The 16,176-nt window shown below is 46.9% G+C and overlaps 1 protein-coding gene across 4 annotated transcripts in view; it reads right to left on the reverse strand.

The window, feature by feature from the left end:
- Atp8a2 (ATPase phospholipid transporting 8A2) overlaps positions 1–16,176 on the reverse strand; it is a 542,501-nt gene that overhangs the window by 131,289 nt on the left and 395,036 nt on the right. For all 4 annotated transcript variants that reach the window (XM_075950134.1, XM_075950131.1, XM_075950132.1 and 1 more), the window contains one exon: positions 14,861–14,968. In XM_075950134.1, the coding sequence (XP_075806249.1) occupies positions 14,861–14,968 (108 nt within the window). The remainder of the gene's footprint in view (positions 1–14,860; positions 14,969–16,176) is intronic.

Below are 16,176 nucleotides of genomic sequence, written 5' to 3' on the forward strand. Positions count from 1 at the left end.
ACTGCAGATTCTCACGGCAGAGTGACATGAGCTGACCTAAATATATGATCTAGAAGGAACCTAAACCACGCAGCCAAACCCAAATTCACCTCAAATCTTCCACTGCCCAGAAAGGCCTCCCTACAAGGATGATGGATCAGGGGCAGCTTCCCTCTCTGTAAGTAACTTACGTGCTCCGACAGAAAGCGTCACAATTTCTATAAATAAGATGAAAGAGTGTTAAACACACCCTTCCCCTCCCTCTTCCATTCTGGTGGTTCCTGACCTGATAGCATCTTGATGGAAAAGAGCGCATTTTTTAAATATGGTGGGATATTTGGACAGTTTAGGAAATGCAAGGGAGCCTGTGAATTAGCTGCTGGATTTTCTTGGAGCGAAAACACAAATTATTTTTTTTTCAAATTGCTTTAGATACTGGCAAGTTATGAATTGTTATACACGGAGTTAAATTTGACTTTTGGAAAATCTGGTCCTAGCCCCACAGGCATCCCAGGCCAGGCCCCACGGGCCTCAGGTTCTCACTCTGGAAGCTACCTCTTCCTTATCTCTTCCTAGTTCTTTTTGGCACAGGGTTTCACTATGTAGCCTAGGTTGGCCTGAAATTTCTAACCTGCTTGCCTCAGTTTCCTGAGCCCTGGGATTCCAGCTGTGTGCTGCCACAACTGACCTCCCCCCTCCCCTCCCCCAGTGGAGAATCCACCCAGCCTTTTCATATATTATTGGGGCCACAGTTTTATCCCATGATGGCCTTGTCTGTTTCGTAGCTCAAAGCCATTTTGGTGGGGTTTGTTGGCATTCACTACATTCAAGGATTCTGACCATGGTAGCTAATGGAATTCAGCGTGTTTAGGGGAAGCCCTAAATCACGTCAGCTGAGCACCCCTACTTGATCCCACCACAATGAAGACTTTCTCCTAAGAGAAATGCTGACATGTGTTTCAGCTTTCAGCTGTGCTTCTGTGGAGAGAAGCCACACAGAATACAGTATCCCGAGCCCAGGCTCCTTGACTTTGCTGTAATCACCATCCTTGGTGTTAGACACAAACCCTCCTCCTTCTTTACGGTCCCGGCAGATGTGGGTGCGGTGGAAATTGTGTTGCCATGGATGCTCTAACCAGAGGGGCACCTGCTTCTCTGATGAGAGTGGTAACAGGGGAAGGGTACTGAAGGATTTGGGCATGATGGGGAGAGAATGGCGCCAAGCAGAGGGTAGCGTAAGGAGATGAAAGAGAAGTGTCCGGAGTCCGAGGGACCAAGAAGCCATTTGCATGCATGGGTGACATGGAATTAGCCAGAATTATTTCAGTTCACAGTGTGGTTGTGACCCCATCATTAGTCACTAGTCACTGCTTTCCGTGGAAGCCCCACAGCACATGGCAAGACAATCAGGAATGGTGTTGGGGGAGGGTTCCTGTGGCTTATCTCCTCCCCCAGGTTACCCCTGTCCTCACTGTCTCCGTGGGGGCCATCTGTACAGTCCTATTTAAAGGGCAGCAGGGACCCGTTTTGCTGACCAGCGAAAGCAAGTGGCTAAACTGTTAGCTTTTCATCTACAATGTACTTAGCAAGTTGGTTATTTTCTCAGGCAACCCTCTCAGAGTGCCCTTCACACTTCAGGTCTCTGTGCACAATAGAGGCTCTGTTAGGAAGTCATTAGAAAAGGACCGGTTTCCCCTTTGTCAGCAGTTGCGATCCTAAGTAATGTCCTTAATGAGGCCTTAATGAGCAGAACTGCTTTCCTCCAGCAGCCTGGAGGCTCCGGGGCTCAGAAAAAGGCTCCCAGATTCACGTGACGAGGATTTCTCGGTACGAACGGCTCGAGAAGGCTCTCTTGGCAAAGCCAGAGCAGAGCAAAATTCTGACCTGAAACTGAAACGTAAGCAGCCATGCGGGTCTCAAAAGATGCATGCTGTAAAGAGCTGCGGAGACCGGGAGGGGCAGAGGTAGCAGCTGGACTAGTACTAGCGAGGACTCTCTTTAAAAGTGGAAAATCCAGCAGCAGGGATGCAGGTCAACAGCGCTGGAAAGCCGAGAGAGACATGGAGAACACACAAACCACGCTTTCTTCTCAGACTACGTGTCTCCTACAAGTTCAAGATGCAGAGTTTCCAAGGTTTGGAAGCTCATTTAACTCCCTCAGTGGTGTGTATGTGTGGTGTGTGTGTGTGTGTGTGTAAGAGGTGTTGTGTGAGATGTGTGGATGTGTGTGTGAGGTATATATGTGTGGTGTATGTGTGTGTGAGGTGTGTAAGAGGTGTTGTGTGAGGTGTGTATATGGTGTATGTGTGTGAGTGTATGTAGAAGGCATATATATATATATGTGTGTGTGTATGTGGTGTGTGTGTGGCATTGTGTATATGTATGGTGTATGTGAGTGAGGTGTGTGTGTGTGGTATGTGCACGTGTGTAAGCCTGTGCATATGTGTATGGTATATGTGTGTATGGTGTGTGTGTGTGTGGTATATGTGTGAGGTGTGAGATGTGTGGATGTGTGTGTGAGGTGTGTATGGGTGTGCTCTGTGTGTGAGATGTGTATGTGTGCAGTATGTGTGCTTTATGTGTATAGGCACATATGCATGCAGTGTTCAAGGGTCAAGGCTAGGTGTCTTCTCAATTGTTCTCCACCTCCTCTTTGGAGACATGGCATCTCACCAAACCTGGTGTTCACTGGTTCAGCTTGGCTGGCTGGCCAGTGAGCGGCAGGGAGCCTCTAGTTGCTGTGTCCCCAGTGCTGGGAATAAAGCCAATTATTGTTGTCCAGGGCTTTTCTCTTCTGTGTGTTCTGCAGACTGGAATCAGGCTCTCATGCTTGTACGGCAAGAACTCTCACCAACCGAGCCGTTTCCATAGGCCTACACCGTATCAGGATTTTAAAGACTAAAAAGGTAGGTTCTGCTGAATGTAGGGCCTCAAGTATACCTCTTAAGAACAGCACTTCTAATTGAGGGAGTTACATAAGGGACACAGGGGAACAAGGAATAATTACTTTTCTTAAGAAAAAGAATTGAGAAAGTGGTCTAAAATGGCATCTGGTAAATGGTATTCTTACCAAGATGATCCAAGCCAGAACTACATAAAGTTAAGTCACTTTAATGCTGGGAATGAGAATATTACTCTAATAAATTTACCAAACATGGGATAGGGTAAGTCTTTAAACAATGATAAGTCCTTCAGAGAAAACCCCTGCTAACTACAGTTGCTTCCTGACTTTTTTGTTTTGTACTAAAAACAAAGCTGCTGCTGGTCATGGTGGCACACACGGGTAATCCCATGTTTGCCAGCCACGGTGGAACACACTGGTAATCCCATGTTTGCCAGTCACGGTGGCACACACGGGTAATCCCATGTTTGCCAGTCACGGTGGCACACACGGGTAATCCCATGTTTGCCAGCCACGGTGGAACACACGGGTAATCCCATGTTTGCCAGCCACGGTGGAACACACTGGTAATCCCATGTTTGCCAGCCACGGTGGAACACACTGGTAATCCCATGTTTGCCAGTCACGGTGGCACACACGGGTAATCCCATGTTTGCCAGCCACGGTGGAACACACTGGTAATCCCATGTTTGCCAGTCACAGTGGAACACACTGGTAATCCCATGTTTGCCAGCCACGGTGGAACACACTGGTAATCCCATGTTTGCCAGTCACGGTGGCACACACTGGTAATCCCATGTTTGCCAGCCACGGTGGAACACACGGGTAATCCCATGTTTGCCAGCCACGGTGGAACACACTGGTAATCCCATGTTTGCCGGTCACAGTGGCACACACTAATAATCTCAGTGCATGGGAGGTTGATGTAAGAGGATTGTGACCTGGGGGCCAGCCTGAGCTACACCACAAGGTTCTTTCCTCACAAAGCCAAGGGTTGGGTAGAGCACCTGTGTAGCTTGTGAGGCCCCTGACTTCTATCATTAGCACTGCAAAGACAAAAAAAAAACCCAAATGAACATCTATTTGGCAATCAATATTAAGTTTTAGAATCAAAATGCCAGAGTTTCAAAATGTTATTTATTATCATCAAGTTTATATGACATGGAAGTCTTAAAACACCCTAATGTAGTGTCTGATTCTCTTTGAACAGTAGATAGTCCTTAAACAAACAAACAATAAACAAACAAAAACAAACCAAACAGGACAGGCCTTTCGAAGGGACCCTTCTAAACAGCCTAGCAGTCAGACAGTCAGCTCCCAGGAATGTTCATGCTCTCTCGTGTTTCCAGAATTATTCTTCCCACATTTATCATCAAAGAGCAAAACCCAGACTTACTCGGTTACAGGACATTTTCCATGGTCACTCTTTCTTTCCTTACCAGACCTGGCGAAGTTTCCCGTCAGGCTGGTCGTTGAGCCTCAGCCTCTCCCTGCAGGTCTTTCCCTCCACCTGGCCTTCTCCATCACACTCGGTGCTGGTCCTCCGCCTCTGCGCTTTCCCACCCCTGCATCTTCCTGTTCAACAGAGTTCTCGACCAACCGCAGTGCGCACTGCTTTTTTTTTTCTTTCAATGTGACACAATGTTGGGGACAGACTTCCAGATAAAAGGCGCTTTCTTTTCTTGCCACATCAGCGAAGTTGGCACTAAGAATCCTGTATCCCCTTCAGCAGGGATGCCAGATCTACTCACTACTTTCAAGCTGTGCTGAGCAGCCAGGGACCTGAAGTTTCCTGGTCCCTGATTCCCCTAAGAGCAATTCCCCAGGAAGTTCACTTCACCCATGAAATCACCGCCACGATTTATTGGAGACCAGATGCTACCAAAGCCTTTGCCTGACATTTTTTCTGTCCAAGCCTCTTCCACACTTCCACAGCTACTTAAATTTATTACTCCAGATATTCCAGACCCTTGAACATCATTTTGTAAATGTTGTCCAGAAATGTGTTGGTGACTTCTCTCTCCTGGTGTGGTCTGGGGTAAGCCCATCAGAAATACACTGGATGCGGACTAGATTAAAGGCTCCTGGAATTAGGTACTTCAAAATTTATCTTGTTCTCATTTTTACCATTTTTCCCCACTACCACATTCCAAACAAATACATTCCATGAAATAGTGACATATGCTTATTAACTAACTCTTTACAAATACAAATATCAGTGACATTCCATATATTCTTACGGGGTAGCTAGAAAAAATTATAGCCAGAAACCTTCAGCCATTCCTCAGGTAGGAGAATTGCATGGGCTTGTCATCAGCTTCTTGAAAATACTTCTCTAAGGAAGAATACTAATCCATCCATGTGACCATCCCTTTCCATGTGCTGGTCTTTGGTTTGGGCTCTTCCAAATGCTAACAAATGAAAGAGTTCACTGGAGTCTCAAGGGACCTGGACTCTAAGCCATTTTTGAATTGTTGGCTGCCAGGAGAAGGAGAAAGCTCCTTTTGTTGTTGTTGTTACAATTTCAAATAATTAGCTTCTAAAGTAGTTGGAAGAAGGACATTCAATAAGAGGAGATCACTTTGTATTTCATGTGATAGATTCAAGTTAACCAGCTGTTTTTCTACCATATGATAATGACTAGAGATTTTTCCAGAAGGAATAAGAGTCCTCTCTACCTTAATTAGACCCAGACAACTTTGCCTTCCATGTCTGTAACTTGACAGATCAACTTTTCCATTAGTCAGACATTTTTACCGAAGTATCAGCAACCGAACTTAAATCATCTTCAGAAGAAGTGCGAATACAGGGTCCTATGGTTATCTGAAAGTCCAGAGATGGCTACGGCTCCAGAGAGAGGCCGCTTAAGGGATGCACACCTTGCCATCAGCCCCAGTTCAGCTGTGCTCCTTGCTGAGCCCACAGCAGACAAGTAACTTCTCTTATTCAGAGACAGCTCCTGGTAACTCCAGGCTCATACAGCAAACTTGGCAGCCCATAACTTTATTCCCAGCATTGGTTTTTTATAAGAATCCCTGACGTATCCCCAGGCAGCCTGGCGTGAGCTCAGTGGCCGTTCCTCACTGAGCGCTGCAGTTTATGACAAGGTACAACCTTGGGGTCAATCCCAGGCTGAAGATCCAGAGTCTAGGATCAGAGCAGAGGTACCAGAGTGTCCTCTCTCTCTCTCTCTCTCTCTCTCTCTCTCTCTCTCTCTCTCTCTCTCTCTCTCCTCTCTCCCTCCCTCCCTCTCTCTCTCTCTCTCTCTCTCTCTCTCTCTCTCTCTCTCTCTCTCTCTCTCTCTCATATATATATTAGTGTGTTTGTATGTGTACACAAGTGAACACACATGTACCATTGGTCACACATGGTAGTGTTGGTGGGGTATTATGTGTATATGAGTGTATGTATCCGTGGAAGCCAGAGAAGGGTGTCAGATTCCTTTCTTTTTTTGTTGTTATTTATTTATTAAAGATTTCTGCCTCCTCCCCGCCTCCGCCTCCCATTTCCCTCCCCGTCCCCAATCAAGTCCCCCTTCCTCGTGAGCCCGAAGAGCAATCAGGGTTCCCACCCACCTCCATCCAGGTCTAGTAAGGTGAGCATCCAAACTGCCTAGGCTCCCACAAAGCCAGTACGTGCAGTAGGATCAAAAACCCATTGCCATTGTTCTTGAGTTCTCAGTAGTCCTCATTGTCCGCTATGTTCAGCGAGTCCGGTTTTATCCCAGGCTTTTTCAGACCCAGGCCAGCTGGCCTTGGCGAGTTCCCGACAGAACATCCCCATTGTCTCAGTGTGTGGGTGCACCCCTCGCGGTCCTGAGTTCCTTGCTCGTGCTCTCTCTCCATCTGCTCCTGATTTGGAGCTTGAGATTTCAGTCCGGTGCTCCAATATGTGTCTCTGTCTCTGTCTCCTTTCATCGCCTGATAAGGGTTAATATTCAGGAGGATGCCTATATGTTCTTCTTTGGGTTCACCTTCTTATTTAGCTTCTCTAGGATCATGAATTACAGGCCCAATGTCCTTTATTTATGGCTAGAAACCAAATATGAGTGAGTACATCCCATGTTCCTCTTTTTGGGTCTGGCTTACCTCACTCAGATCCTTTTCAACTGACGTTATAGGCAGGTTTAAACCGCCTGACATGGTGGTGAGCCATCTGAAGTGCATGCTGGGAAACGAACTTTGGCCTCTGTAAAAGCAATACATTTTCTTCACCCCTTTCCAGCCCCAGAAGAGTACTTCTTGAAAGAGAGGGGATGGGGGCCTGGGAGCACAAGCAAGGGAGACAGAATCAGGGCAGGCAGATGATAATGATAAGCCGCAGGACTCTGCAAACTGCTTCTGGGTCACGTGGGTTGGAATAGCCCTCAGATCACACTGGGTAACAGGCCTTTTTCCAGTCCTCCTGCCCCTCATCAGAATCAGGACTCAACCATTAATATGGGCAAACACACACACACACACACACACACACACACACACACACACACAATAATACCAGACTGCCTAATCCCAAACAGCTGTTAACTCTCTTTTGTTATGTTTAGCCAAAGGAACACTAACTACTTAAAACTACTAGCACCTGCAAATCATACCTATTTAGATCCTGTTTGCTGAATTGTCCATCACTATCTTGGCACTGGCGTTCACACAAAGCTTTCTACTACCATTTATATAAATCAGTCATGTCCTGGCCATGGTTAATAGTATGTTGTACCTCCGTTTCAAGACCCTCTTCTTATCTAACTTATCTTGGTCTTGTATAGGTCTTGGCTTTCTCAATTACCCCTATTGCCTTTGAACAGGGCAACGGAAGATTCCCCCCATCGCAGGGAAGGGCAGCTGCTGTGTTGGTCACCTGCCAGCAGATAGGGCCACCACCCTCTGAAGATGTCGGAGAAGTAGGCCTCTCTGTGCAACGTGAACAAAACTGGTGAAAACCCATTTCCACATGTTCTGTGAAAGGAAAAGCTCAAAACCACATGAATTAGACTCCGTGCCCACCGGGCTTGAATATTACAAACAAACAAAATCAGCGTGTGACGTGTACTTTAATTTGCCAAAAGATTTTTAAAGAAATGAACACGAATGGATGACAAATGCTAGGAGCACCGCAAAGCGTCTCACTGAGGAGAAAAATAACTAACAATCAAGGCCACCTGGCTTCTGACACGCAGCACCGTTGAAAGAGAGGGCAAAACGAAATAAAATCCCCAAGGGGAGAGAAACGTCCACTGGGGGAGGGGAGAGCTGGTCTCCCAAAGTTGGTGCTTTCCATTACGTTTCCAAAAACACTCCTGTTGCCTGCAACCTCACACCCGTGTTTAAGACTCCATCTCCTTGCAGGCCAGGTCTCTTCAGAGAAAATGTAACATATTAAGGAGGGTTGATTGGCATTTGGAAGATAGCTGGTTTGTTATCATCCTTGCTGCTGTCTGCAGTGCCAGAGGGAGGCGGCTCAGATCCTGGCATCTAAGAGACTCACAAGAATCCCCATGCTTACTCTGTCCGGCCACAGAGCTTCCTCGGTCTAAGCCTCAGTCTCACCAGACAGTGGCAGATTCATGAATGAGCTGTTTCATTCGTTACGTATGTAATTGCACATGTACAGTGTATCTATGTGAACTGTATACAGTCAACCCTCTACATGGGCACTGTCTATCTGAGCATTCAACTATAAGCAGAGAACCTTTTTAGAAAATTGTGGGCAGGGGCTGGGGAGATACCTCATTTCATAAAGTGCTTGTTGCATAGACAAGAGGACCTGCATCTTCTTACCCAGGTAAGAAGAAATGTTGAGCATGGTGGCACTCCCTGGTCGTCCCAGTGCAGGGAGGCAGAGATAAAGGGACATGGTGGCACTCCCTGGTCATCCCAGCGCAGGGAGGCAGAGAGACAGGACAAACTGAAGGGTTCTGGAACCAACACATAAGAACAGAGCAACTGTAATCTTGTCTGACAATCAGTAACTGTGGACTGGACACTACTCACTGTTATTTACATTCTCTCTGGTTTCTCTATTAGTCCCCAGGCACACGCTCTCTTTCTACATACCTCTGACTCTGCATACTTGACAAAATGGAAGATCAGAAATAACACAAGCAGGGATACTACAAACAGTGAACTTAACTGTATAAAGGTTTCAGGTTAATTCAGTGCAGGTCGCACAGTTACAGATAGAATCCATACTGAATGGGAAGAAGTTGGACACGACTCTTTTTATCACAGCGATGCAATCACTTCTGAAGTTCTGCTGAGAAGCAGGTAGGATGCAGTGGTGAGCTTTTACGACTGCCACTAGCAAGAATTGGAAGCCACTTCACAGGGTCTCCAACTTAAATATACAGACCCCCCGTTTCTTAGCCAATGAGAAGAGTAAGCACAAACGCATTTATTTTCGTGGTTGACCTTATGCTCACGATAGAAGGAGCATCCCAACCTCCCCTCAAGCTTGAATCAATCTTTCTTTCCCAGGGTCTACACACAAAGGCCACACAGCACATGTGCGGAGCAGCTCTCAGGAGAGACTGACCAGGGTGGATCAGTGGCAGCTGCCATCCATTCGGTTCCTCCTTCCTCCATAGCTGCCCTTGAGACTTTTGTTTTTGTCTTCACAGTCTGTCTTTCACGCAAGTGTTAGGATTCTGGGGGCGGGTTGAGTTCTGTTACCTCAGGTCTGCGGTAGCCAGATTTCCATTATTATAACAAATTCCTGAATGAATAACTTGTGAATGTTATTTGATTCACTGTTTTGATCTATGAGGTTGGCCATGTTGCTTTAAGCTTGTAGCAATGCAGCATATCATGAAGAAGGCACATGCCAGAACAAGCTCCCTCCTTCCCCAGAGGAAGCAAAAGGAAGTCGAAGGGCTGGACTCCCATTGTCCCTCCAAGGAGACACTTCCAGGGACCTAAGACCTGCCACTAGAGCCAGAGGCTGGGAAACTGGATATATGCTAGCGTTTGAGGAACATTCAGAATTCCAACTGCATCAGGCTCACAGTTGCATCCACACTATTGAGAAGGTGGGCGGTTCTTGTTGGATTTCTTGTGAGCTAATGCCTCCCCCAAACTTCTGAACCACTTACTACTAGTGAGGGGAAGAAACAACCCTTGAGGGGCTGTACCCCTCAACATGTCGACTTGTCAGAAAATGTGTGAAAATGCCTTGGGAAAGGTGAAGGAGGGCAGACGACCCCATACCAGACCACAGACATCCACCTGAAGACAGTGCCTCACCTGGTGCCTGGACAATGCCCACCTGGCAGCCCTGGTCCTTGGGAGACACCGAGAAAGGACTGCAGCTGAGCAGGGGGGGCCTGCATGCCTTCTCAGCCTGCCTACTGGAGCACACACAACTTACAAACCAACTCAATCTTTTCTCATTTCGTGTGGGCATTCCCAGACCTGAAGTCAAATGGGTGATACAATCTAGGGGAACAGTTCTTGGGGAAGAAGAACCACAGATCACTTTGACTTAGTGACAGCAAAATGACGTGCCTCCACCATGTCTCCCTTTGTTGGCACTTAGCCCAGTGGGGTGTACACTGTATCCCCAAGTGTGTTTGGGAAGCTCACAAATAAATCCGCTCCCAATATTTAGGATGAGAAAGAAGGAGGAGGAGGAAGAAGAGGTAGAGGATGAAGATGAGGAAGAAAAGGAAGAGGAGGAGGAAGATGAAGAAGAGGAAGAGGAGAAAGAGGAGGAGGAGGAGAAAGAAGAAGAAGAAGAAGAAGAAGAAGAAGAAGAAGAAGAAGAAGAAGAAGAAGAAGAAGAAGAAGAAGAAGAAGAAGAAGAAGAAGAAGAAGAAAGGAAAAGCCTACTCCATGCCATGCCAGTAACTGACTGGCTGGGGCCTGGTGTTTGGCACTGAAGTCAGAATTAGCAGTTTGTACGCTTTGAAGTGTGAGGGCTTTCGCCTTCTTTTATTAGCAATGAAATGAACTTTAAAGGGAAAAAAGTTGATGAGGAGTATTTTTCCATGGCAAGCCACGTAATGTCTCTGGTACAATTCCCTATTTAGAAAGCCGAGCTGCCCTGAGGCACTTGGGACTACCTGGGGTAGCTCACACAACTCCTGCTCGGGAGAACTTGGTCAAGTGTGGCTATGTTCAGCGGACCATCTCTTATAGGAGCTACAGTGTTACAGCGGGATATTTCAGAGCAATGACTTCCAAACCAGGCCTCCACACCCAGCTCTCTCTCTCCTCCCTCCGCGTCTCTGTGTATGCATAATTACATGCGCACATTATCTTGAGGGACTGTCATTTTAACAGACAACCTGGGTGAGTCCAATGCAAGTCCTTACTGAGAAAAACTCATTTAGAATCTTTAAGATTCGTTGGCTAAAAGATTGGGGTTTTACATTGCTCAGAATATTTCTGTGCAGAAAGATTCAGACTCATTTGTTCTTCCAGGAAAGGAGAATGCCTGCTCTTGACTTCCCATAGGCTATTTCCACAGCTGGAGAGATGGCTCAGTCATTCTAGGCTAGGCTCCCAGCCACGGGCTGTTTATCCAGAGTGACTAGACTGGGTGACCTTCTTCCAACTTGGCTGATTAGGAAGTCACTGCAGGTCAAGAGATGTGCCAAGGGGGCGGTGGCATTTGACTGGGGCAGGGTCTCCATCTCCTGACTTAGGAACAAAGGTGAAATGTGGGCCCCCCCTTCACACAGCCCTGAAGTCAGAAGCCCTGGGAACTGCCTAGAGAAAATTCCAGCACATTCCTGTCCTGGCTTTTGATCCAGTTTCCCTGAAAGCCCCACACCAGCAGGGACCCTTGGGGACGGAGGTAAACTAAGAAACTTAGCTGTGTTCTACTTCAGCGTATTTATGCTGTGATAGAGAAATTTCTATTGCATGGCTATGCTATCCTGGGAAAACCATCCTCATCAATTCTCCATAGCCCAGGGCCATGCCATTCACCATGACAGACAGACGCAAGCCAAATTCCCTAGATCTAAGAGTGCTCCTAGAAAAATGAAGAGATGTGGTGTCCCTTAAAGGAACGCCGTGTCTTTAGAAGAGTCCATGGGTAGCTACTTTGATTTCACAAATGTTCACCGAGACTTCCTGGGCGGCGGCTGGGCTTTTCCTCACCACGCCATAAGGTGCCGTGGGGAAAGGGAAACTCTGACAGTGGGAAAGCCGCCCTTCATTCTACAGCCCTTCCTTCCCTTTGCCCGCAAGGGTCTTCAACCCTGTGAGAAAAACTCCAAACAGGACTGCCTAGACAAAGAAATGTCTAATCACATGGGTGGGGGAAATCTCAGCAGACACAATGCATCTTTTCAATGGCTGAAGCTTTTATGAATAGACTGAACGCTTGCTGCTATTGCTGTCCCCGGCTCTGGGGAGGGACACCATTTACCATTAGATCCTAGTTCAGTCCTGGAGCCTCCAAGAATTAGGTTCATCTGCTAAAACCCCACTGTGGAGTCAACTTCAAAGCCCAGTTTATGAAAATCACTAGACACATTCTTAAAATAGTAACTTCCAAAAAGCATCCTTTTTTCTAGAATGATCCTTATCTTGGGAGTGTATGTGGCTTGGGCCTGCTTGCAACAGTGCCCCTTGGGACTCTTCCTTCTCTGACCACACCTAAACTCAACCGCTGTCTCCTTTGATGACGTAGTTCCTCTGGTGACTGGAGCGAGCCCTTCTGAGCCTTCATGTAGGATGTCAGACTAGTTCCGGACACGCTCTAGACATCTGTCTATCCAGCACCATGGCACGGTGTTTGATAGGTCCTTGCTACTACTCAGAGAATCAACACACTGCCGAATCAGGCAGCAGGTGAGATGCTGCCATGGGCCATGGCTTGAAAGCCACACACAGTACTCTCAAGTCCTTCCCATTTGGATCTCTCCCCAGAGGAAGACTAGAGATGCTAAGTAGGTCTTTGATGAAAGCTCTATGGGTCCTCTCAGTTGATGCCGAGCAGAAGCCTCAGTCTTACCCAGATGTGTTGTTCCAACACGACCCATTTGCTTCCTGTCGAAACCGCTCAGGCAGGAAGAATATGCCACAGTTTAAGTAAAATACCAAGTGTTCATACCAAAGTGCTGTGCAATTTAGCCAAATTGGAGCACTTCTTGGCCCCTTCTTGATGAGAACAGCTTACTGTCTGCAAGGAGTGCCAAGTGTCACTTAATGAAGGGGACATCTGGGAGATGGATTCTAAGGTGACCCCTTCATTTCCCTTCAAGAGTGCCTATATATACCAAGATGACTAAGATAGGATGTCACCGGGACATATGATACCATGGGACTGTCTATAAAGGTATGGTGTCTTTTGTGGACTGAACTCTTGTCAGCCAGCATAAGACACACATGACCTTTGCTCCAGCCCTGGGGAGCTGCGAGGACCCTGGCGGCTGCACGATGAACTCGGCCCTCTGTAATCTAAAAGTCAGACACTTTATGAGACTGCAACTTGGCAAGCGGCCTGATTCGCCACTTTAGAACTGGAGTTACCGAAGCCAACATCCACAGAGCGGGGCTTGCTGGAGCAGTCAAGGAAAGGAAGCCTTTGCCAAGGAAGGGTTTTGTTTGCCAGCCGGGCACCCACTGACCCCATCCTTGCCAGCAGTGGCTCTCTGCTATTTTAGTCATGTGCATACTGTTTGATTCCTTTCTCTACAGACATCAATGAGGGGCATGCAAGGCTCCTCCTGCAGGACAGGGCCGGCCTTCATGGAGGTCCTGCACACATAGGGGTATTGTCTGACTGATTTACCAGGTAAAAGACAAGTGATAATAGCTCCGGGCTATCTCATGAACATAAGCTCTTGGACATGTCTCTAGACCCAGGGGTTTGTATTCATTTCTGTAGAGCAATGCAGAGCCGGTTGTCGGGATTGCCATGCCTTGATGCTCAGGTAATCTCTTCCTAGCCCTGTTTCTGTTTCCAGTATTGTAAACACCCAACTGCACACTCAGGAGGCTAAACCAGCACGGACATCCACTCTAAGAGCATATGCCCTATAAGAGATGTCTAGTATTAGTGACAATGACAGTCTAGCTGATAATTGAGACCTAGGTTTGTACATGTTGGTTTGCATCCAGAGAGATGCCAAGGCAGAGCCTGACAGCAGGTTTCTGGCTATTTGGGAAGGAAACACAGAGCCTAGAGAATGGGCCTAAAGTAGTTGGTCAATGGTGCTTTACTTTACAAAGAGGGATGAGCCTAGCTAGTGAGGCTCCTAGCAGCTCTGAAAGCCTACGGCATGGAGCATTCTCTCTTGGAGATCTAAGAGGATCCTGACTATGTGTAGTCCAGCACTTATGGGGTAGACTCATACTGTCTCACTTGGGAACTGAGGAGGCTAGCGCTATAGGCCATACCAAATCCTTTCTTTCCACACCGAATGTGATAGAGTTCAGTGACCTAACTGGTCATTGTTAGTGGCTCAATGTTAGACAATTGGGCATAGGTGATGGAAAGTCAAATCAGAAACAATTCAAACAAATGTACGATCTCTAACCTCAGCCTCTCTGGCTGGCTTGATGAGATGAACACAGAGAAAGATTCTGGCACACCAAGTATCTGGTTACTAGAGTTCTGACGTTGATATTTTACAAGTGACCAGTTAGCAATTAAGCAATCATATACTTATCACTGAACCTGTAATCAACACAAGCTTTGATCATGACGGCCTCAAAACCACTCCCATTCTGTATACAATTACAAACAGTGTTGCACACAACCAACACATAACTAAGGAAATGTGGGCACACCGTGTAAGTCAGAGGACTCAGGGTGACATTTGTCACGGTATTTAAATGTCTCATACCACTTCTGTGGATGAGGCAACCTCTTCCAGCTGCGATTGAATTGGTTCATCTACTGTTAAGTTCTGACGCAAGCAGACAGCAATAGACTTTGCTGAAGTTCACCGTCACAAGACACAGAGAGCCGGTTCACTCACATGTGTACAACCACAGTGGAGAGACGCACACGATTCACAGTACTGACCTGCCCTTTCATGTCAGGAGCGATGGGGATGGTCGGCCAGATGGTTGAGTAGACACCAAAAAACACCAGCCAGATCAGCATGCTTCCCCACACGGCCAGGTGACTGAACTGTGGAGGAAACGCATGCTTAGGCAGGACTTTCTGCTGGCCTGGGCGGGGGCAGGGTCCACTCCAGCCCATAGGAGTGGACCAACCCCCATCCCACATCCATGACCCTTTCTTGATGGGGAGAAACTGAGGATATACTAGTTACTGGAGAACTCTGCCTTTCTCAGTAAGTTCCTTGTCTTAGGATTTGTAATGATAACGTCTAATTAATGCAGGCTTACACTATCCTAAAGAGGAAGATGCTGTGAGTCTCACCTTCTTCTAAAATCCATGCCCCAGCCATGACCCACCTATCCCTGGGCTTATCTCAATGGTCTGCTTTTTGAAGCAAGGGTGCAGCCATCTAGTGAGAGAGAGGTGAGTTGGACAAATGGACAGAACATTCTTATTAACTAAAGACAGCATCTGTCCTTTTTATTGCAGAGATTATTTAAAAACAACTCAGAATGGCTAATACTATTATAAAAACTTTAAATAGCATATTTGGTAGAGTTTTAAAAATCCACGTACAGTCGTTCACATTCACAGGTACACTGTGACACTCCAATGCATGTGTATAGTGAGCAAGGATCAGACCAGGGTAACTGGCATATCACGTCCACAAAACATAATTTCTGGAGGTGGGAACATCTAATTCTTCCTTCCAGTTGTTCTGAAAGCAGGTACTCAGTACAGTTACCCCATATCCTACAGAACACTAAAGTGAGTCCTGCTACCCTGTTCCACTCTGCACCCCTTAGATCTCCCTGTGTGTACCCGCCTCCTTCTCTTCCTTCGCTTTAGAAACTAAAACTCTATACTTCACTTTGATGAAATAAACCTTGGGCAGCTTATGCCCCTTTAAGTTGTTGGTCTTTCTCCTTTGTGCTCTTAATACAATCCCCGACGTCTCTCTCTACAGCCTACCCTCTAATCCCTTGCAAGCTCTGCCTTTCAGGTTCTATTTTTGAACAAGCACTTCTGTATTGCAACACTCACTGCCTCTTCCTGCAATATTCCTGGCTAAGTCGCTATTCCCACCTCCCATCTGCCATCATCCTTTAAGAGATGCCCTGGCTCCCTGGTGACCTTCCATCCTACCCTGTTTGTTTATCACCAGAGCGGGAGGTCAGTGAGCTACAGTTACACCTTGGTAGACAGACACTGTGAAGGGTGATTGTTACCCCATCTTGGAAATAATAAGAAATGGGATGCTGACAGAATGAACC

This window comes from Microtus pennsylvanicus, chromosome 15, assembly GCF_037038515.1.
Source record: "Microtus pennsylvanicus isolate mMicPen1 chromosome 15, mMicPen1.hap1, whole genome shotgun sequence".
In the NCBI taxonomy this organism is placed as follows: Eukaryota; Metazoa; Chordata; class Mammalia; order Rodentia; family Cricetidae; genus Microtus; species Microtus pennsylvanicus.